Below are 24,257 nucleotides of genomic sequence, written 5' to 3' on the forward strand. Positions count from 1 at the left end.
CAAATTCACATTTCTTTGAGGCTTTGCATGTAGGTGTTTCCTCATCCAAGTTTGTGTTTTGATCTTTACTGTCGCCATAGTGAGTTTTAAGGTCCAGCCTTTTTTGTGATTTTTAAAGTTGTGCTCTGCTCCTGAGGCACACGGACCACTATCCCAAGGTTAATGTGTCAGGGGCCTGGCCGCTGGTCTAGTATGCCAGGGCCTTTAGGCCTGACTGTTTACCTGCTGCGCTGGGGACTAGAGGCCTCACAGCTGGCCTGCTGCGCCCCTCACCTGCTGCGCTGGGGCCATGGAGCCTTAGCTGCTGACCTGTGCTAGGGCTAGGTGCCTCCCGCTGGCTTGCCCAGACACCACCTTCACTGGGCTGTGCCCCTCTTACATGAGCGAGACAGACTTTTCCTGCAGTCCCTCTAAGTTGTGTTGGGATGGAAAATTGTTCCACTCCATCTTTTTGTGAGTTCTGCTGCTCCAGAGTTCGTTTTGATGCATTAAATTTGTTTGGAGGAGAGTTTGGGGAGAACTCAGGCACATCCCTGTCTTTTCTCTGCCATCTTCCTGTACTTTTAGGTAAAGTTAAAAATTGTGTGAATTAGCCAAGATCTGTCTTCTCATCCTCCCACCTAATCCCACCCCCAACCAGAACAGGAGAAAAGCAAAACTCATCACAAACTTGTAGAATCAATCAAAAGAAATTTCCCCATTGGCCCAGTCCCATTCCTCACTCTAAGTCCTTCATGTCCCTCTCAGGAGGTAGTGAGCAGGCTTCCTCATTGGTCCTCTGGGATTCTGGTCCATCATTACCCTGGTAAAGAGTTAAGCACAAAAGTATTCTCTCACCTTCATGTGCCCTAGCCCTTTTGTCCATTCCCCAATTCATGGGCACCCCTTCAGATTCCCATTCTGGGACACCTGCAAATGTGTGTGTACATCCTTAGAGTTTGTTCTGCTTGGGACTAAGTCCCTTCTTCCACCTGCTCTCCCTTTAACTCTCCTTCTCCCTCCCTCCCTCCCTCCCTCCCTGCCTCGGACGTCTCTCAGAGTGAAGTGTGTTTTTGTATCCAGTTCTTTGGATTAGTTCAGATAGGAGCATTTGTATAGATGTCCACTCATGCACCTCAATTATGGGCCTTAATTGTCCCTAACCTTCCTTTCCCTCCTCTCTCTCCTCCCTCCCAGTGGATGCTCTTTCCCTCTCTTTCCCTTCTTTTCTTAAGATCAGAGGCAGGACAAAAAGGTTTCAGGGCTAAGATGATCCAATCTCTTATGCCTTAGGTCCTTCTTCCTTCGATGCTTTCTCAGTTCATGTTCCTGAACTACTTTCCCAGTGCTTTTTCTTCTGACACTTTTTTTTCCCTCACAAGGGTGGGGTGGGATTATGTTTCCTTTCCCTTTTGCTTAACCAGATGTCCCATGTGTCGGCTCGGGCTCCTGGCGGCCCTGGACAAAGCATCATGTGTCTCACCCAGGGCGTTGTTGGGCATCGTCGTCACAGATGCAGACAGTTATGTTCTTATTTCCATTGGTTGCTGGTAGGAAACATTTGGAGATACAGGGTGGGAGTTTCTGGCTTCCTTTCAGTGGGTGTATTTACAGACACTTCTGGGTGAAGAGTGGATTCACTAATAGACTGTAGTTTTCTTTTTAGAACAGGACTGTACTTCTCCTGAGGGCAGGCACTAAGTGTTTTCTATGTTCTCTGCCTCTCTCCAGTAGTGTTTAGTACCATGCTCCCAAGCCTGGAGGTGCTCAATACACAGAGACTTAAAGCGATGAAATCTGAACCTTCTCTTTTAGCACGAGACGACTCGTGGTGCAGCTGGTGGTGCAGTACATAGAGAGCTGGGCCTGGACTCTGGAAGCATGGAGATCCAATCCTAGGACACTGCCCAGCTGTTTGCCTCAGTTTCCTCAACTATAAAATAGGACTAACAGTGGCCTCTACCTCACTATCTTTGTTAAGCACTTAGCACAGCACATAGTAGGAGCTACATAAATGCTTATTCCCTGCCCTTCCTTGAAAGAGCACCAGAGAATCCTGCACACATGTCTTACTTGCCTTTGACTTTATTAACCCATCTGAAGAGGAAGAGCAGGGTATGAAATCTCCATTCCATCCACAAGTGGGGGGAAAGGCTACCAAATGTATTTATTTGTTGCTGACTTTGAGCTGAATTATGCACCCGTGCTGTCTTTTGGCCCCAGGAACTGATCGCAGGATGAGCTGCAATCCCGAGTTCCTTGAATCCCACTCTGGAGGGCCATCTTCTTGGCACCATGTTGTTGCTTTGGTTTCACATCTGAAATTTCTCCAACTTGTTCCCTAAAGCTTTTTGTATTTGCCCACCAGTGTTCTTCTCCTCCCTCCCTGATATCTTCAGTTTACACCAAAGAGGTGTTTCATCCGGGGAGAGAAATGTGAGAGTCATACATCACGACTTGTTCCAGCTGTTCCCCAATTGATGAGCATCCCCTAAATTTCCATTTCTTTGCTATCACAAAAAGAGCTGCTTCAAGTGTTTTTATACGTAGAAATCCTTTTGCTTTTTCTTTGATCTCTTTGGGATACAGACCTAGTTGTGGTTCAGTAAACATTTATCAAGCACCTAATATATTCCAGGCACTGTGATAAGCTCTGAGAATATAAAAAGAGACAAAAGACAATCCCTGCTGTCCTGAAGTTTTCAGTCTAATGTGGAAGACCATAGGCAAGTAATTATAGAAAGTGAGCTATATACAGAATAAATAGGAACTAATTAACAGAAAGAAGACACTAGAGTTAAGAGGGGTTGGGGAAGGCTTCTGGTAAAAAAAAAATGGGATTTTACTTGGGACTCGGAGGAAACTCAGAAGGTCAGTGGTCAGAGCAGAGGAGGAAGAGCATTCCAGACAAGGCCTACGGAGCTGAGAGAGGAAGGGGCTTGTTTATGGAACAGCCAGGAGGCCAGTGTCATTGGACCAGAAATGTATTGGGGAAGAAGGTGTAAGAAGACTGGAAAGTTAGGAGGGGACAGGTGATAGAAAGGTTTGAATGCCGAATAGAGTGTTTTGGTTTTGATCCTGGAGGTGATAGGGAGCCACTGGAGGTTAACGGGAGGGGGGTGATAAGTTAGTAACATCATGCTATCTCAAACTAGTACGAGAGGCTTCTGTGATTCATCATTTCATAAATTCAATAAATATTTATTTAGCACCTACTGTGTGTACACCCAGCTCTCTTAAACATGTGGCAAAGAAGGGTAAAAAGGTGCTGCTCTAAAGGAATTTACCATCTATCAGGGGAAACAAAACAGGCAGAGATACACAATCGTGTGTGTGTGTCTGTGTGTGTGTCTGTGTGTCTGTGTGAATATACATGTAAATGCACACGCACATGCAATTTAATTGAAGCATTCAGTGTAGGACAGTGAGAGCAGCTCTAGAACAGAGCAGCCATGCCTTGGAACCCTCTGCCATCACTGGCCTTGTGGGTTGGCACAGGAGAGATCACTGTTGACCGTCACATGAGAGGAAGTGGGGGCTTGCTGTCTCTCTCTAAGATTAATGGGGAATAAGCTCTTCCCCGCCCATGAATCGGCCTCATGTGGAGCCCATTAAAGGAAGCTTGCTTATAAGAAGGCTTACACACCTTTTGTTAATTTCTGATTAGGCACTGAGCCTATTAGCTGAAAAAGTATATATTCTGAGAGGTGAGCTTTTGCTTTGGGGGCTCACTTATGAGAAAGATGTGATTCCCTGGTCATATGTTCAGAGCTCCTCTACTCCTCAGAGGTAAAAGGCTCTCTCGATTCAGTGGTGGATGTAAAGTGATTCAGGCAGTAGAGCCCTGTCTGTTGGTCCTTATTTCTCTTCTCTGTATTTTTTTCTGTTTAATTAAAGAAGATTGTTGACTCCGGAAACAGCTGTCTTTCCTAGTAGAGCAGATGAAAGAACCTGCACTGGCAGCCCTCCTGGGTATGCCAGTGTGGTTGCCATTACACTCTCCCTGCATTTACTTGATCCAGTGAGCTTGTTTGGGGTCCTTTTCAGGGGATATATAAAGTTTTTACACATAGTAAAATGTATGAGTAAATGCCATGTATCCAGTAGGTAAATACAGAATGACAGTGTTAGGGGAGATACAATGTGTGCATGTGGGAAGAGCCTGTCTGTAGTTGGAGGCAGCTCTTAGGATGAGCCTTGAAGGATGTTGAGATTCCAAGAGGCCAAGATGAGGAGGACGGCCAGGGCAGAGGCACAGAGGGGAGAGAGAGAGGGTGGACAGGGAGCCTAAATGGGCCAGGGCTGGGGGCAGGGGATGGGGAATAATAGGCAGTTGGCCTAGAACAAGCAGAGGGAGCTGCCTCGATCCCCCCTTTTGAGCAGAGCTTTGAACTGTGCTTGATGGGTACCCCCATGGCAGGTTTGTACAGTACAGATGAGAGGGATAAGGGGAGAGCCAGCCACGGGGAGACCAAAGCCTACCCTCTTTCCACCTCTTCCACTGCTTCCAGTTTACTCAGGAAGGGCACTTGCCTCCTTCTTCATCTCTTCCCTTTCAGTGCCCTGGGTCCATCATATTGGACCCAGGGCCGTGTTGGAGGCACACAGGGAGGAGTGTGGGGCATGCAGGGCAGGAAAAGCCAAAACATGGAAGGAAGTAGAGAGAAGGACTGCAGGCCTAGTGTCCAGAGTAACCCATGAGAATTAACGATGTGGGCATATTTTAATGATTACAGAGGAGGGAGGCTAGCTGGAGAGGACAGGGGTGGGGCGTGTCTCAGTGGTCCAGCATAGGATCCAGTGTCTCACATTTGCCTGGGCTGATTAGAGCTGCTCCCATGCTGCATGTTCATATTAATAAGCTCTTTGTTCTTTGGAGATGAGTAATGGGCATTGGGAGCTTGAGAAATGTTAGCTAAAGGGAACTTTCCCACAATAAAGTCTCTTCTGAGCCCCTTCCGTAAGCGTTAACAAACCCCACGAGCAGTTTTTGCTGGCCATATTGACAAAACCAGTTAATACCCCATTAAAACAGATTGCTAAAATAATAACCCCTTTTAAGTGAAAAGAAATCAAATTACGCTCATTTCCTCAGATGACGTGGTGTGCTTGTTGCGTGTACACAGCGGCCCCGCAGAACTGATTTTTCAATGACTCAATTGCCTCTGAGCTCCTGGGTCCCCAAGGGCCTTGGTGGGACAGTTAATATGTGGTCAGGGAAGAATGCATTGCTTTTTCTACCATTCCTGTTCCTGGTAGCTCAGTGACAACTCCATATTTCCTCAGGGGAATTTGCATTTTTGGGTGTAGAGCTGCCTCTAGCCAGCTCTACATATGATACCCTGTGTACTGCCCTTCCCATTTAGAATCAGGCAGGCCTTGCAGTGTGTTGTGCTGATCAATCAGTAATTCAGTGAAGAAGCATTTATAAAGTGCTTACTGTATGCTGGGCATCATACTAAGCCCTGCGGATGCAGAGATAAGTCCAAAACAGTTCCTGCCCTCCTGTTGGAGACAACATGTCCATGAATAGGTACATACAAGATACATGGAGAGGGGATAGAAGGTCACCTGGGACAGGAGGAAAGGCCCTGCAGCTGGGGGACGGGCACAAACATTCTGCTGTAGAAAACATCATTAGAGTCGAGTGTTGCCAGGGCCTCTGAGAAAGGTGGGCTGGGGAACAGTCCAGGGGAGGAAGCTGAGGAGTGATTGTACCAGCTTTGACCTTATTGAGGCTCTGGGGTGTGACTGATGGTGTGCACTCTTTAGGACAGGACAGGAGGGGACGTACTTGAGGAGGAGTGGAAAGAGTTCTGAATTTGGGCCTGGGTTAGGATCCCATCCTGCCATTAACTGCCTCTGCAACCTTCTCTGAACCACTGGACTTCCATGGCCTTCACCCTCTTCTTTTATTAAATGAGAAAGCGGGCCTGGATGCCCTCAGTCTACAGGTCCTCAATCCACACAGCCCTAGGATCAGGGTTATGTCATAGTAGCAGAGATCTCACTTAGACATCATTTAAGACTTTTTGAAACCTGAAGGCCATGAGACATTAGAACAAGTTACCAAGGCAAGATGCGAGACCTCCCTACTGGATGTGATGCTTTTAATATCATCCTAGTCAGGAATAAGGGATGGATTGAATTGCCTCCAGTTACAGACACCCTTGTGATTATCTGTCTTTTGGGACATGGGGTTGATACACGTGTAATTCTCCACTTTTCTAGAATAGGTCCCAGGGAAGAAGATTGATGGGACTTGCCCCAGGTGGTGTGGGGGAAGTGTCACCAAGGTCCTCCCTCAGGATTCCGCTCACTCAGTCTGAATCCTGGCCCTGTATATCCTCACCCCTTATTTAGGGTATTAGTGGTGGGACAAGGAGCAGGATTGACAGGCCGCAGAGGGACACTTCTCTTGGTCTTAGTGTGTTTTGGGGGGACACGAAAACCATCTGTGTCCCTGGAGATGGTTCACGTTTGAACGACTGGCTGAGAGTTGGTGTTCCAGCTGGGGCGTGGAGGACTCATCTTCAGCACGTGTCTGGTCTGACTGATCCTCTTTTCCCACCCTTATGTCGTTGATTTTCCAGCAATGCTTCCTCCTGATTAGATAGGCCATGGTTTGGGGGTCATCTAGGGCATATCCTCAGATTGAAGAATGAATAAAGAGTAATATTTATCCCGTGCTGATTATTTACCAAGAACTATGGTAAACACAGGAGATACCTTTGGGGAGCTAACATCCTGAACACAACACAAATAAGGAAGTTACAGCCAGGGGTCTGGGAAATCACCGGGATGGTGAGGGGAGCAATAGGGGATGCTATCAAATTTCTTTTTTTTTAAATTAGCTTTTATCAATATCGTATGTTTCTTACATCATAGTTCTCCCTCCCCCTACCAGAGAGCTATCCCATATAACAAATAGTACTTTTAGAGAGGAAAATGAATCACGCAACTCATGGATCCATTGAAAAGGTATAACAACTGTGGCCCTTCTGCCTCCACCATGGAATGGATTGGGGCTGTCCTTTCTTCCTTTGAACCCTGCTCGATCTTTGTAACTTTGTTACATTTGATTTGGGGTGGCACGCCACTGTAGTTACCGTGTATATCGGTTCCTTGGCTCTGCTAACTCAACTCTGCCTTAGTTCAGATAGGCGTCTCTGCAGTCATCACGCAGACCAATTCTTATAGCACAATACTATTCCATTACATTTGTGTGCTACAGTTTGTTTAGCTGCTTGCTAATGGTGGGCATCTTTCTTGTTTCCAATTCGTAGCTATCACAAAGAGTGCTGCTATAAATATTTTTGGAGTGTGTGGGAACTTTGTTCTTATCAGTATCTTCCTTGGAGTATAAGCCCAGTAAGGAGAATCTCTGGTTCAGAAGGCGTGGACGTCTCGGTCATTTTGTCTGCCTAATTCCAAATCGCTTTCCCTAATGGTCATACCATCACAGAGCACTCACGGCCATGTCTCAGCGTGTCTGTCGTCTCACACCCCCTCCAATAGGAAGGCTTGCCGTGTGTTGTCATCTTTGCCAATTTTCAGGGTGTGAGGTAAACTTAAGATTCTTTTGATTTGCATTTCTTGTATTATTAGCAATTTGGAGCTCTCATTCATGTGGCTATGTTCTTTTGAGAACTCTTTGTATCCTTTAGCCACTTATCTTTTCGGGAATGGCGTGTAATAAGTTTTTAGCATAAAATAATGTCGTTACATTGTCAAAGGCTTTTCTGCATCTATTAAGATGATTGTGTGGTTTGGGATGTTTGGTTTCTAATATGATCAGTTATGTTGATTATTTTCCTGACGTTGAACCATCCTTGTATTCTTCATATAAATCCCAGCGAATGACTTGTTGGATAGATAAATCACTGTAGTCTGTTTCACCTAAGGAAAGGTGGCTGACAAGATTCTAATCAGTTTAGTCTCATGTGAAATTGCCATTTTTATGAGGTTATATTTGTTGTGCATCCTGAATGTGATTTTTCTTGGCATTTAAATCATGTTTCTTCTGGTCCGATAAAATTAGCAAATGGTAATTTCATTCCTCATCAGTGTAGCGTGCACCAAAGGAATTGGAATTTAGAGATGTGGTTTACACAATGAGTGTCACATTAAAGTAATTTACTTCTTACTCCTTGTCTGTGTGTGGCATTAGTCTGCACTTTCTCTGTTAGCATATCTAATTAACTTCTAGTGTATTTAGCCATCATATATGTTGTGTTCTCCGGCAGGCAGACTCCATTCCTCTGATCTGACTCACCATGGCTGTTTCTCCTGGACAAAGACACTTCTCTTTTACATCATGCCTTTCTTTGGGCATCCCTCATAGCCCTTGACATACATGAGCTTCTGTGACTATGCAGCCTGCCTTTGAGGCAGTAGTAGTGAGGTTGCCCCTGCTCTTCTGAAGTCCAGACATACAACATGAGTTGTGTATGGGCATTGCGGACTGGTAATGACAGAGCAAGCGTAGAATTAGGCTTCCCCTCCTCCCCCTTCCTTCCCCAGTTCTATTCAGTCTCCTGGGCAAAAGTCTCCTGGGCAGCAATTTGCTGTCTGTCTGCAAGGTGATGGAGTGGAAAGAGTGACGGGCTGAGAAAGACAGCCTGAGCCCAAGTCCAGGTGACAGGACCTTGGTTCAGATGACCTCAGCTGATACATCTTTAGATGAGGACTTGGGCCTCTGACCTCGTGTCTTAGATGATAATATCTTCCTTGATGACGAGCCTGTCCTGATTCAGGCAGAGTTCATCATTTTGGGAAGGAGTTCTCAAAAGAAAGCAGTCATTGACTTATCTCAGGGGTCAACTCTAGCCATGCTTGTCTTCCTGAGAGAAAGGGCCCTTCTCACATCACAGAGCTCATTCTCCAAAGGGAGGGTGGCATTTAGATTCTAATGGCTTTCAGCATACTCACAGCCAGCCCATAGATCTTAGAGTGTCTCCAGTCAGATTGGAAGCTCATAGTTTTCAGATCATGTATCCTCCTGAGGGATCATGTGAGAGGAGACTTGAAGTGAGGAGACCAGAGGGCATGGCAAGAGTCAAGGAGAGGGATTTTTTTTCTTAAATTCTGCTAGCATTTAAAAAAGATACAGCAGTGATGAAAGAGCGTCCTGTCATCTCCTCCTCTCCAAGGCCTGAAGAGACCTAGGAAGTGCCTCACTCCCTCACTAGAGGCTACTTCAGGTGATAACAAACAGCTTTGAGCTCCTGGAGAGGAAAACCCAGCAGGAGGACTGAGATCTTAGGGGATGCTTAGAGTCCCATAGCCACCTCCTCTTCCTCCTGTGCCCCGTTCCTGTATCACAAACCGCCCAGTGGAGATTTCAAATGCTATGTCCCAACCTATCTCAATTCAACATCTCATCATCTTCCCAAACTCCCCATTTGCTGTCAAGACCACCACCATCTTTACAGTCACTCAGGGCAGAAAGCTTGGTGTTGTCTCTTCTCCCTCCCTCACACTCACCTCATAGATCAGATCGGTTGCCAAATCTTTGTGTTTCTCTCTCCACAGTTCTCAAATCTATTCTCTTCTCAATGCTTGGCACGCAGCCACTGCCCTCCTGCAGGCTCCTGACACTTCTCTCCTTGACTGTTGCGATCCCCTTTGGTCTCTTTACCCCAAGTCTCCTCTCATATGATTTTCCTAAAGCACAGACCTGACTATGTCACTTCCCTACTCAATAAACTCCAGGGGTTCCTTTCTACCTACAGGATCAGATATAACTTTCCTTTGGCATTTAAATCCATTCACAGCCCCGGCCCCTTCCCTCCATTCCAGGCTTCTCACATATTGCTCCCCTGGTGTTCTCTGCAGTCCAGCCTTCCTCACACTCACTTCCATGCCTTGGGGCTGTGACAGCACACTGCTTTCTCTCACCTCTGCCACTTGAAACGTCTAGTTTTAGCTTAAATGTCACTGTCAGCAGGAAGCCTTTCCTGGTCACTAGCATCCACCCCACTTCCTCCCCATGCCCCTACCCCCTTCCCTCAACCCTTGGCCAAGCTTGGCTTGTAGCTATTCTCTGTTTATATTGTCTCTCCAATGAGTGTCTTCATACCTCCAGTTTAGCATGGTGCCCAGGACATAGTAGGTGATTAATAAATACTTGTTGATAGATTGATTATAAATATGATGTTTCTTACCCTTATATTTAAAAGAATTTGCTTTTCTGTGTTCATGATCATTATTTAGTTATTTGAGTTGTGGTCAGCATTTTTCTCTTAAAACATATATCTTCTGGTTAAATTTTCTGTAGGTTTGATTTTTTTTAATTGCTGTTTTTAGTTTCACCTGTTATAAATCATAAAGCAGCAAACATTGAGAGCTTCTAGAGGAATGCAGGGTATATTAAACATTAATATTTAAATTTGATAGATAATACCTAAAAAAACTAAATTATATCTAAAGTCTTATTTTAAAATATATTCAATTAGCAAAAGTTAACCTTCTCTCCCTCTTACTTCCTACCCCCCCCCCCAAAGTATAGTCAAGAAAAACAAATTTCTGCTTGGCCATATCCAAAAAAGTGTGTCTCCTTCTGCACTCCTGGCCTTTCACCTTTCTATCAATAGGTGAGTGGCCTGTTTCGTGGTTATTCATGACACTCATCAGAGTTCTCTGGTCTTTCCAAGTTATTTTTCTTTGCCATATATTGTCATTGTATAAATTGTTCCCCTGTTTCTGTTAATTTCACTCTACATCGGTTCATACACATCTTCCCAGGTTTCTCTGAAACTACCTTCTTCGTCATTTTTTACTGTACAGTAGCATTTCCAAACATTTATGTACTCTAACTTGTTCAGCCACTCCCCAATGGGTAGGCACCCTCTCACTTTCCAACTTTTTGCTACCACAAAAATAACTATAAATATTTTATATATCCTTAGAGTTTCTTTTGTTTGGGATTATTGCTTCCCTTATTCTGCCTTCCCTCTAATTCTCCCTTTTCCCTTCTCTCCTTTTCCTCCTGTTGAGTAAAATAATATCTCTGTGCTTGATTGTGTAGGTGTATTCTTCCCTCCTTTGACCGGTTTAAATGAACAAGCCTTCTCTAACCCCTTCCTCCTTATATATGGAGACTTCTACTTACACACTACAGTTATGAGAGATAATTTCCCCTCACCTTCCCTCCCTTCCCCAGCTCCATATGCCTCTTCCCCTCTCTTTCCATTCTTGTCTTAAGATTAAGCTATAACAGAACCACTTCCAGGCCTGGTCTAATTAGATTCCCTCTATGAGCCTGATGAAAAGAGGGTCCATAGGGGGGCATGTGTATCATCTCCCCATATTAGAATGTAAGTAGTTTAGCCTTTTTTTAGTCTTTCATCATTGTTCATATTTAACTTTTTTATATTTCTCTTGATTCCTATGTTTGCACTTCATAGTTTCTCTGCAGCGCTGGTCTTTTCATCAGGAATGCTTGGAAATCTTTTATTTCATTAAAAGTCTCTTTTTCCCCTGTAGGATTATACTCAGTTTTGCTGGGTAGATTATTCTTGGTTGTAAACCTACATCCTTTGCCTTCTAGAGTATCATAAGCTCTCTGCTCCTTTAAAGTGCTGGTTGCTAAATCATGTGTAATTCTTGTTGTGGCTCCTCGGCACTCACATTCTGTCTTTTGACTGTTCCCAGTACTCTTTCTTTACCTAGAGGCTCTGGATTTTGGTTATAATGTTCCTGAGTGTTTTCATTCTAGGATTTCTTTCAGGAAGTGACTGATAGATTCTTTCTGTTTCTGTTTTGTCCTTTGGTTCTAAGAGATCTAGATAGTTTTTGTTTTGTTTTCTTTTGTTTTGATGATTTCTTCAGCTGTGATGTCTAGCCTCTTGGTCTTGGTTTTCAGGTAGTATGTAATGATGCTTAATTTTTTTCTCCTGGATATGTTTTCATTTGTTTTTGCTATGACATATACCTTCAATTTTGCCCTAATTTTTTCAGTTCCTTGACTTGATTTTACTATTAATGGATTTGTCATAGTCATTAACTTCTGTTTGATCCATTCTGATTTTTAGAGAGTTTATTACTTGGCCAAGGTTTTGTATGTCTTCCGCCAAGCTGTTAATTCTCTTTCCAGTCCTTTCTTCAATAGCTCTCATTTACTTTCCTATTTTTTCCTCTTGCACTTTCATTCCATTTACTTAAAAAAAAGAATTAGCTCTTTTTTCACTCTAGTTTCATCTCTTCCAGGAGTTGCAGTCGAATTTGAGCCCAAGCTGTGTTTTTCTTTTAGGCTTTTCTTGTAGATGTTTTGGAGTCGTTCTCTTTTTTCTCTATTTGTGTCTTAATTTTCCCTATCACCATCGTAATTTCTTTTTGGGTGAAATTGTTTTTGTTTGCTCATTCTTCTTACCTGCTTCCTGACTTCAGGCATCATGTTAGGGCTAAGCTCAGCACACCTTTGTAGGGAAGGTCTGGACTGATCTTGTTGCTGTCTTGGGGTATTGAGTGTTGTGTTATTCTAGGATCTCCAGGACAGCTCAGGCTCAGGACCTGAAAGTTTTGAGTGCTTCTCTAGTAGTCTGACCAGGTCAGGTCAGATTTCTGACCCCCAGGTCTGAGCTCTGCAGGTTCTTGGTGTGGGTTGGAGTCTGAGCAATACACTTGTGGGCTTGCCCATTTGGAGTTTCAGGAGACAGCTCGAAGATTTCAGCCACACTCAGCCAACTGGAAAGCTCTGCTGATTCAGTGACAGAACTCTAGGCTCTTCTGGTCTGAGATTCCTGCCCTGCTTATTCTTTTGCAGGATTCAAACTCCACTGGAGGCTAGCAGTAAGACCCCATCTGTTCCTGGGGTCAGAGCTATAGAACTGCTTTCTGAACTTTCTCCTTTCCGGATACTCCTCTCTAGCATCCACAGACCTTGCTCTGTGTCTTCCTATGCTGACCTGGGGTGTTGTGGTTTTTTTCCTAGGATTTCTCTATTAGAGTTTGGTCTGGTATATTTTTTAAAAGTGTTTGGAGGAGTCTTTTTGAAGGAAGCTTGCTGTATTTCTTCTTGCTACTCTACTATCTTGGCTCTGCCTTATATTTTGAAATACTGTTTTGTATTTAGAGAAAAATGTCCACTGACTGGATCTGTGCCTTTTCACAAGTTTTAGTTTAATATTACAGCTTACTGTGACACAAATTGAATCACTTCCCGAGATGGTGGCCACCACATGCTGAAACTGCCCTGACTTATGTTGTTTTAACGGTTCATAGTATGGCGAGTTTTAGACTAAGGCCTGCCTCAAGAAGCTGCTAAGTCCCAGCGGAATTTGATTTCCATTCATCGGCATCATGATTTCTTTTTATGTTTTCCAGGGGAAGGTGGCTCAGACCGCGTGCATGTCTGCCTGCAAGCATCTGGCCACTTCACTAATGCAGCTGCTGCTGGAAGCAGACGTGAGGCAGCTCAGCCTGGGCGCCCTGCAGCAGTTCAACCTGGATGTCCAGGAGTGCGAACGTAAGGACAGCTTCTTTATGACCTAGCAATGGGTGGTGAGAGGGAGGAGAGGTGAAGAGGGAGAGGGGAGGGGGATGCCCCTGAAGGGAGCAGAGCCACCTGGAGAACAGACACCTAGAAATGAGACACAGGAGCAGAGAATATCCTGAGAATCTAAAGGGAGGAATAAGCTAAGCACACATGTGTGTCAGCAGCTCCAGATTGCTCAGCCTGTGGTTGTCTGCCATCCCTCCATTGAAACTGCCTTTTGGAAGGCTACTAGTAATCTGGTGATGGCCTTTTCTCAGTCATTTTCCTTCCTACCTTTCTAGATGGTTTGACTCTTTTGACCTTCATTTCCTTCCAGCCCATCTCTCTTGCTTGTGTTTTTTGATGCTGCTTTCACATGGTTTTCTTGCTACCTGTCTGTCTTGTCATTCACATGCCACGGTGTTGCCCTAGGGCAGGGGTGGGGAACCTGTAGCCTCCAGGCCACATGTGGCCTTCTAGGTCCTTGGATGTGGCATTTTGATGGAGTCCAAGTTTTACAGAACAAATTGTTTTATGAAGGGAATTTGTTCTGTGAAGTTTGGATTCAGTCAAAGAGCCACCCTTGAAGACCTAGAGGGCCACATGTGGCCTCCAGGCTGCAGGTTCCCCCCCACCCTAGGGGTCCTCCACAGTTTGGTCCTGAGCCCTTCCTTTTCTCTATATTCTCTCCTTTAGTGATTTTATCAGCTCTCTTGTGTCCAACTATTGTCTTCAACCCATCCGCATGTTTAGTTAGCCCTCGTGTTATTGCTGAACCCCTGTCTTGTAGCTCTTCCTCTCTGCTTGATGACATCCCTGTTTCTTGCAGGGCCATCACACCCCCTTTCTTCCAGGTAGCTAGAGACACCCTCCGGGCATCCTGCACTCTTTCCCTAATCCCTCAGCTAAGCATTTGCCCAAACTTGCTGATTCTGCCTCCTCAGCCTCTCTTGCCTTTCCCTCTACTCAGGACTCAGGCCATCGTGGCCTCTCACCCAAGGAATCACAGTGGCCTCCCACCTGATCTTCCTGCAGTCAGAATCCCCTTCTCCAGACCATTCTCCCCAGTGCTGCCAAGCTGAGACTCCTCAGGCAGTCTGTCCTCTCCTCTAAAGCCCATCACAATCTGTGTCTGACTACATGTATGGACCTTCTGCTTCAGTCCAGTTGGTCTTCTTGCCGTTCCCTTCACGCAACATGACATTGCCTGTCTCAGAGCCTTTGCTGCGCCTCCTGCCCCTTCTCCCCAAATCCTCCTGGATCCTAGAGCTACCTTCAAGACTTGGCTCGATTGCCATCTAACATCCCGCCTTCAGGAGACCTTTCTTAATTCCCCAGTCTTGAGTGCCTCCCTCCCGAGCCCCAGTGGGGACTTATTTTGTATATAGCCTGATTTTTACTTTTTTGTGAAAATGTTTTATTTCCCACTCCCGCCCATCGACTATAAGCTCCTTGAGGGCAAGGACTTGATAAATTCGTCCAGCACCTATCATACTGCCCGGCATGTAGGACAGGTACTTAATAAATGTTTGCAGATTGGTTGAGAATTGACCTGAACTGTTCTCATGGATTCAATTCCTGCTCCCCATCTGTCAGCTGTTCCTCTACTTGGGAAGGGAAGTAGTTACATGGCAGTCAAGGCTGTGGAGCTCCTATGGATGTCACTGAACCATGCAGAGGGGAAAAAATGACGTGGCTCTTGGAAAAAAGATGCAGGAATTAAATGAGTGGTAGCCGGCCAAGTGGGTCTGCAAACCCAGGCGGCTTTGGTGGCTTGCTGTGGGTTCTTCCAGCAGCTGGCCAGGAGACCTTTCTGATCAATCCAAAGAAGCTTATGGAAGGAATTGGAACAGACTGTGTGTGTGTGTGGGGAGGGAGTGGGGCACATATACATATACATATATATATATACATATATATATATACACACACACACATATATATATACTTTTTATATATATATACATATATATATATACATATATAAAACATATTTACACACATATAAATGTCTGTGCATGTGGATATTTGTATCAGCATGACATGGGGACTGGAATCCCAAATTTGGCGTCAGAACTCCAACTCGGGTCAATCTGACATCTAACACTTAATTGCTCTATAAAATTTGGCAGATGATAGTGGTGATGTTAGCGTTCATATTGTACTTTAAGGTTTACAGAGCTCTTTGTGTGTGCTTTCTCTAAGGAATGCTGGGAAGTAGATGCTAACTCTTATTCTCATTTCACAAATTAGGAAATTGAGCCCGAGCCCTCTTGAGATCCTGGTTCACTCAGGATCTTCAGCTACAAAGGATCTGAGTCAGGATTGGAACTCAGGTCACTGTCATTCCAAGTCCAGCTCATTTTCTGTAGCTATGAAGTGGAAAGAATAGCTGTAGGCCCTCCCTCCCTCCCTCATCACTGTGAGGCTTCACTGGGGTAATGTGTGTGGAGAGGGCCAGACAAACCGGCAGCTCGGTGCAGTGGAAAGAATGATTCCTGCCACCCAGCTGAACTCAGCACAGGTCAGCAAGCTTTCGTGGCTCTGTCAGTTGAGAGGGGAGTAGAAACCTTTTCCAAACCTGGCCACTTCTTTGAGAATAACTGGCTATTTCCAAGGAGTCTTTCCGGGCATTTCTCAGATGTCTTTAGTTTCTAATGATCTCCTTTCTTGGCTCATTTTTGTGTAGGCTGAAAGTGATAGACTCTGTGGGAAAAGGTTGGGTGAAGCGGGTTGGTGTCGCACACATGTGTATGTGTGTGTGCGTCCGTGTACTCGCTTCCCCCATCGCCCTTTGGGTGACTCATGGCGTGGATTCTTCAGGGTCTGTGCTGTAATGTGACCCTCACCTAGGGAAAGAAGAGCGATGTTCAAATGCGAGCCTTGTATCTTCTTGCCTCGGTGGACCCCAGCACAGCTTCCTCTTCATGGTGTTGTTCAGCTGAGGCAGGATGAGGAAAAGACAATTTTTAAAAGTTGCAGATGGAGCTTTGTTTCCTGGAGAAGCTTGAGATTTAAAAAATACAGCATAGTGATGTTCCCAAAACAAGCCAGGCTGGTCTTCTCCTCCAGTCAATTCTGGGCCCATTTCATTGTTTATCTGCTATGGTTGATAAGAGGGGGGCGGAGCCAAGATGGCGGCTGGAAAGCAGGAACCAGCCTGAGCTCCCCGCCGAGCCCCTCCAAAAACCTATAAAAAATGGCTCTGAACCAATTCTAGAACGGCAGAACCCACAGAACAGCAGAGGGAAGCAGGGCTCCAGCCCAGGACAGCCTGGATGGTCTCTGGGTGAGGTCTATCCCGCACGGAGCTGGGAGCTGGGAACAGAGTGGAGCAGAGCCCAGCCTGAGCGACTTGGACCATCCAGACCAGAAGCCGGGCGGAGGGGGCCCTAGCGCCCTGATTCAGTGAGCTGTGGCAGTTACGAGACTTCTCAACCCACAAACACCAAAGACTGCTGAGAAGGTTAGTGGGAAAAGCTGCGGGAGTGGAAGGAGTTCCCGGTTAGGCTTCCAGCCCCGGGGGCAGCGGAGGTGGGGCAGCTACGGCTGCTGCTGCTTCCGGCTCCAGGCCCACCTGGTGGGAGGAATTAAGTGGCGGATCAGAGCAGGGGTGCACAGCCTGCCGAAGATCTGAGCCCAGTTCGGGTTGGGGGTCCTTGGGGAAAGAGCAGTGCTGGTGCCGCAGAGCTGGCACCTCCCCCCCAAACGTGGAACATAGAACATAGAACTCTGTAGTCTACAAGCAGTCTACAAGTGACAAGCAGTCATACCCCACTGAAAAACTCAAGGGTCAAGTTAGTTGGCTGGGATTATGGCCAGGCAGCGAAAACGCACCGAGATTCAGTCTCAGACTCTGCATTCTTTCTTTGCTGACAAAGAAGACCAAAACATACAGACAGAAGAAATTAATAAAGTCAAAGAGCCTACAACAGAAACCTCCAAGAAAAACATGAACTGGTCCCAGGCCATGGAAGAGCTCAAAAAGGATTTGGAAAAGCAAGTTAGAGAAGTAGAGGAAAAATTGGGAAGAGAAATGAGAAGGATGCGAGAAAACCATGAAAAACAAGTCAATGACTTGCTAAAGGAGACCCAAAAAAAAAAATACTGAAAAATATCTGCTATGATTTCTGTCTAAGCTAAAGAGAGAAATTCTAATGGGGGCAACACCACATCTGGAACATTTCCAGTACATTCAGTTGAAAAGGCTTCATGCTGCTCAGGTGCAGTGACAAAGCTAATGATAATGCGTCTCCTTTTAATTGCATTTCCACTGATAAAAATTACACCATTTTCTATTTCCAAATATGTCGGCAGCCGGGACTTTCTCTCCTGAGTCATCGGCACCTGTGTCTCTGATGCCCGTAGGAGCAGCACTGGACTGGGGGCATTGTTTTTTCCAAGGGTTCAGGGTCCTGGGCTGTGTCTATCAGGGTCTGAGGGGAAATGGTAGTCGAGGCGATGGTGGTGGCACCTCCCCTGTCACGGTCCGTGCTGCCTCCTGTCTCTACCTGAGGGGGCCCTGGCTGCTTCACCAAAGCTGGCTTTGCCTGTCTGGAGGGTAGCTCTTGGTAGGAGTGACCAGCCCCTTGTCCGTGGCAGTTGGTTCCCCAGATGATGGCTGGAGGCCTGTGGTCAGTACCAGTGATAGACCGGGCAGAAGCCAGTCCCTGCCCTTAAGGAGCTTACAGTCTGTCGGGAGACAACATGCAAACCAGTAGATGCAAAGCAGGCCACGGATAGGAGGATAGTGAAGAGAACAAAGAGGGGCTGGGAAGGCCTCCTGATGGCTGGGACCGAAAGAATCGTGTGGTTCTCCCCATTTCCCCAGCTTCAAAGTCCTGCCACTCCGGTGCTTTGGTGGATTCAGGATCCCATTTTCATGCACCTCTTGTCCCTATCTCTTCATGACTTCACCATGGGAGGGCCGCCCTAGGTTCTCTTGCAGCCACTTTGGCTTTATTGACTTCTAGGCAGAGGAGGTAGACAAGGCCTGTACAGGTTGCAAAAGTTTGTATGACTGAAGTTTTGAGATCCGTTTTCTGAAAGGAAGCCCTCACTACCGAATGTCCCCACGGGTAAGCCCTTCTCCCTATAACCTGTCATTTCCATTTCCTATGACTGGGTTAGTTTGTCAGCATCTCTTTGACAAACTTTGCGCCATCTGTGATACTCCGTTTCACCAAATGCTCTCATTTTCTACACAATGAATTGAACCCAGCCACGTGCCACGTTTTTTACCGGCTGGCTCATCTTGACTGTTCAGTGTGGCAGGAGATTCGGGACTCTGGGAGTGGAAGGTTCTGCCTCATCCTCTTACTTCTGTGTAGCAATGACATGACTGTTGTGGAAAGAGCACCTAACTGGCTGATCAAACCAGATGCTCTCCATTGGAACAGAGGCGCAGAGTGCAGATTAGAATTCAGGAGGAACTGATCAAATGAATGAAGAATGAATCAGTAGAGGAAACTCTGGAGAGGGCCTATGATCCCTCCTCCTTGTGCAGCGTACGGCTCCATTGTACCCTGCCCTGATCAAACCACATTTACTCTATTGGGCTCCGTCTTGCAGGCCACATTTTTGGGAGCATGATGACAAGCTGAAGAACATCTGGGAAGGATGACTAGGATGAGTCAGTGGATGTGGTGTCATGGCATATGATGGTTATCCAAAAGAAATGTGGAACTAGGAAGAAAAGCCTTTGGGCAGACTCGAGGACACTGTTCCAGGATTTGGATGGGGAAGGGAGTTGACATTTCTTCCCCTTGGAATCAGGAGGAAGAACTGGTGCCGCTGAATCTCCAAGTTGGATGAGATGGCAGATGCCAGCTAGCATATGTATCAGTGAGGTAGTAATAACAATGTAGATGAGAGTTTTCAGAATCACTATGTAGTTCTGTATCGCAAAGTATAGGAGACTTTCCACAGAGAAGGTAGAAGAAGCAAACCATTTCTTCAGACACCAGAGGACCAGATCTCACAAGCCGTTTACCCAATCTATCAGAGCAGCAAAGCATTCGATACATAGTATCACAGCATGGAGCCTCGCCATCCCAAAACTTTTCTGACCCCCTGCTGGGGTCCTCCCAAAACAAACTCACAGTACAGCTGTCACAGTCTGTTCAGCTCCCAGAGGTCGACTGTCATTACCTCAGCTTAACAGCCATAACTGCTCGCCCTCGTGCTCTCTCTCTCTCTCTCTCTCTCTGCATTTCCTGTGACATAACTTTCTTTCCTGTCTGTAAGCTCCTCCCACCACATGTGACTTAGGCTTCCTGTAACATAAGCAGGTCATATGACCTATTAATGGCTGGGAAAGATCATCAAATCTAAATTGCTGCTACAGCATGCCATCCCTCAGCACAAACCCCACCTCCAGAATGCTCAGGAAGCGCTCATCCAGCCTCTGCTTCAAGACTTCTTTATGCAGTCCTAGGTGGACTGGATTTAATCGGAGGTTTCCTCTGTCTCCAGTTATCTTCCTGGTAGCTTCCCTCCAGTGCTTGTGACTCTCCCCACCTGGGCCAAGCAGAACAGCAGATATTGCAGAGTTAGATTCCAGCTCAGTATAAAGAACAATTTTCCAGCCATTATCAGTCTGCAAGTAAAATGGGCCCCCCACCACTCAAGGTCCACCAGTGAAGGCTGGAGGACCAACCTGTTAGGTGAGCTGGATGGGAAAGTCTTGCTCCCATGAAGGTTGGCCTGGATGGCCTCAAGGTCTCTTTTAGATTTTAGGTTCTGTGGCCTTTTTTTAAGGGCTAAATAGTTTTTTTTAAATTTTTTTTATAATTTTATTTTTAGTTTTAGTTTACAACACTCAGTTCCATAAGTTTTTGGGTTCCAAATTTTCTCTCCCTCCCACTCCTCCCTGCAACCACCCAAGATAGCATGTATTCCAGTGTAGGTTTTACATATACCTTCACGTTGAACTTATTTACATAATAGTCCAGTTGTAATGAAGAATTACAACCAATGGAATGAATCATAAGAAAGGAGAAACGAAACCAAAAAAGAAGGAAAAAGGAAAAAAAAGGGAGAGCAAAAATTTGCCTCAATCTCCATTCAGACTCCATAATTCTTTCTCTGGATGTGCACAGCTTTTTCTATCATGAGTCTTTTGGAGCTGTCTTTGAACCTTGCACTGATGAGGGGAGTCAAGTCTATCAGAGTTAGTCCTTATGGATACCGTGTGTCTGTAATCATGTATAATGATCTCCTGGTTCTGCTCCCCTCACTCAGCATCAGTTCGTATAAGTCATTCCAGGTTATAATGAAGTCTGTCTGCTCCTCATTTTTTATAGCACAAGAGTACCACAGTTTGTTCAGCCATTCCCTGATTAATGGGCATTTCCTTGATTTCCAATTTTTGCCACCACAAAAAGAGCTGCTATAAATATTTTTGTACATATGGTTTCCTTTCCTACTTGTATGATCTCTTTGGGATATAATGGCTAAATAGTTTAAAATAGGGGTAGAGAACCTGCAGCCTCAAGGCCACAGGTGGCCTTCTAGGTCTTTACATACAGCCTTTTGACTGAACAAATTTTTACAACAAATTGACCGAACAAGTTTTATAGAACAAATCCTTCTATTAAGGGCATTTGTTCTGTGAAGTTTAGATTCAGTCAAAGGGCCACACTTGAGGACCTAGAGGGCCACATATGGCCTCAAGGCCACAGATAAAGTAGTGTGGTGTTAGCTGGTTAGTCAGGTTCCTCCTAAGTCCAGTGGCCTCATTCAGACTCCTAAAACCTCCAAAGTTCATTAATTAAAAGAGTTCAGACCCTCTTCCCAAGAGCTTTTTCTGATGAGAGAAATCACAGACATTTTGCTATGGGAACAGTCAGCATGGTTTCTTCTTCCTGTGTCAGCCCCCTTCACTCTTTCTCTCTTCAGCTGTTCAGGGGCCTATAAAAAAAAACCCAGAAATGATACATGAAATTCAGGTAATGATACAGAAGGCGGATAAAAGCAGCCCCAGTTGACAGGATAATTGATGCTGACATCTTTCCACCAGCACTGTGTGCATGAGGAATGTTAGCCTCCTTTCTGTAAGACCCTGATGAAATCACATAGGCCTAGACAGTAGTCAGGCTAGGGGCAGTATAGCAGAAACTGAGCTTTGGCTTAGCCTTTCTGAGTCCACTGTCACTCTGGAGTGCTGATATATGTGACAAGAGCGTGGGGACGTTCCACAGGGCCAGAAGAGTTGGTATTTGCTTTGTAGACCCTGGAGTTCTTTGAATGTCATTGGCAAATCCAGTTGGGTCCAGAGCCCCCTTTGAATAGCTTTGAAAACTTGCTTCTTTCTTCTTGTTGCTTCTTTCAAAGCAATAGAGACCCCAGCCTCTGTGGCCGCCATGAGGAACCCTCAGCAGTATTCCTGATGCCCCAATGGGGGACCCTATTTTGCCTTAGGGGGACAGTAACCTTGTTTGATTTTGTTTTTGCCACAGAAGAAATGTTTGACAGGAAACACTGACTTGTATGGATCACCATTTGTTCTGGGAGTAATAGTCCTAGCTGACATTTACATATTTAATGCTATAAGGTTTGCAAAGCTATGTGTATGTACAGGTATACATAGGTATAGATATGTGTATGTGTGTCTGTATAATTTAATCTCCACAACAACCTTGTGACATGGAAGTTTATACCCATTTTTTACTGTTAAGTCAGTAAGCACCTTCTATGTGCCCGGCACAGTGCTAAGCACAAAGAAGGCAAAGGACAGTTCCTAGCCATCAGGGAGCTCACAGTCTAATGGGAGAAGCAACTTTCAAACACCTGTGTAGAAAGAAGCTATGCACAAGATGGACTGGAGACAGACCCTGAGTTGAGGCACAAGCAAGGAATCGAAGCAAAGAGAGGGCAAATGCCGTGGTCAGGGTCATACAGCCAGGAAGTGCCCATCCTAGACTGGGACTCAGAACATCCTGGGTCCAAATCCCACTTGAGACGCCACTTTTGCAGCGTGAGTTTACTCACATGTAGCATGAGGGGTTGGACTCAGTGGCCTCTGAGGTCCCTTCCAGCTCTGGGTCTCTGACCCTGGGAGCTCTATCGACTTGACCCCTTTGGATCTCTCCTCTTAGCACAAGTGGATACCAGGAGGTTGTGATGTGCCTCTCTGAACCAGATACTGAGAGGGGATCCTGGGCTTTGGGGGGACCTGGAGGAGTCAGGCTCCTGCCTCAACACGCTAGAGGTTAGCTCGAGACTTTGCTGTGTGTGCGTGTGTACATGTGTACGTGTATGTGTGAGTGTATGCGTGTGGGTAGATACAGATGCGTATGAAAGTATAGGCATGTGTTGGGGTATATACATGTGTATACATGTACATGGGTTGTGGATGTGTGCATGTGAGTGTATGTCTACTGCCGTGTGTGTGGATGTCTGTGTGTGTACGTGGGGATGTGCATGTGTGTACGTGTGTACATGTGTGTGTGTTGTATGGATGTGTGTACGTGTGTGTGGCGGGGGAGGGGATGCCTCCATTCCGTGGGGAGCTCTAGTCCGCTCTCTGCTTTTTGGGGTATATTTCCAACCACACATGGCTCCTTCAGGGTCTCTTAGGTATGTCTGGCGTTGGTGTTTGCTGTGAGAGCTTTGCCCCCACCTTCCCTGTCTAGTTGCACACTCCTTTTCTTCCCTCTCTTGCGCCCACTGCTTTGTTCTTGCTTCCACTAAAGGTTGTAAGTTCAAGGCGTCTGGTCAGACCCACGAACCCTTGGGAGATCTACCCACTGAGCTGCTGCCCCATCACTGACTTGTCTGAGTAGTTTGGGGCCCTTCCCTTGCCTCCAAAGCCTAAGACGACCGCAAGGACGTGCTAAGTGCTCTATCACACCCCATCATATGGAGGCCAAGCCTCTGGGAAGCCAGGCAGCTTGTCCATATGGGACCTGAAGAACTGCATTTTCCTGGCAAAGTGGTCAGTCTGTTTGTCTATAAAGCAAAACATTTTACCTGCTTTAATCTACAAAGGTGGAACATTGTCTCAAGCATTTCCTTACCACAGAAGACAAGAGGGTGAATGACTTTCTCTTGGAAGCTTTGGGGTCTATGGATGAATACAAGGGAAGACATAATTTCCAAAGAAACTGGTTCTTCTTGAAATGTTAAATCAGTGTAGCTAGAGCTCCGTTCCACACTGAGAGATTCTTAGAAATAATTTAGAAATTACTTCCTTTCCAACTGAAGCACATTTTTTCCTTCTCCCCCTACCCCAACCCTTCACATCTTGGCCCTGCCATTTGGTACGTACTCCAGTTTTCAGAGAGGAGCCATCTTAAGAATGCGCAGACGGCAGAGAGACAAATGGATGGAGTTAATCTTTTTATTTCAGTTTCCTACCCAGCATAATTTTAAACACAAGAACTACCTCCCATCCCCAGGGTTACAGGAAAATAGCATTTGCCCCTTTGTTGGAGAGAATACAGTGCTTGAAGATGCAGATTTCCTTTGGGCAGAGTGATGGACAGATTCTCTGCTTTTTTTGTTTGTTTTATTATCACTCATTTCAGATTCTTAGCCGCCACCCCAACCTCACCATTCTGAATAGCAATTTTAAAACCTGCCTTCCTTTTCTGCCCCTTTCCATCTGAGAGGCATTAAGGTCGCAAGATTGATGACAGAATCTGAGTGTGTGTGAAAGGAAGCACATCTTACAATGTCCAGCTCATATGAAAATGTAGAATAATTAGTTGCCATTGGCACATTAGAGCAGTCCCAAGATCACTGGACGAGCAGCACAGCCGGCAGATTTCCCTTCGGTTTAACTCTTAAAGGCGCTTGA

At 45.7% G+C, this 24,257-nt stretch overlaps 1 protein-coding gene across 1 annotated transcript in view; it reads left to right on the forward strand.

Moving 5' to 3' along the window:
* Positions 1-24,257, forward strand: part of EXOC6B (exocyst complex component 6B) — a 618,488-nt gene that overhangs the window by 406,435 nt on the left and 187,796 nt on the right. Inside the window, exon 19 of the mRNA XM_036751845.1 lies at positions 13,306-13,447. Within this exon, the coding sequence (XP_036607740.1) occupies positions 13,306-13,447 (142 nt within the window). The remainder of the gene's footprint in view (positions 1-13,305; positions 13,448-24,257) is intronic.

Source organism: Trichosurus vulpecula, chromosome 3 (assembly GCF_011100635.1).
Source record: "Trichosurus vulpecula isolate mTriVul1 chromosome 3, mTriVul1.pri, whole genome shotgun sequence".
NCBI lineage: Eukaryota > Metazoa > Chordata > Mammalia > Diprotodontia > Phalangeridae > Trichosurus > Trichosurus vulpecula.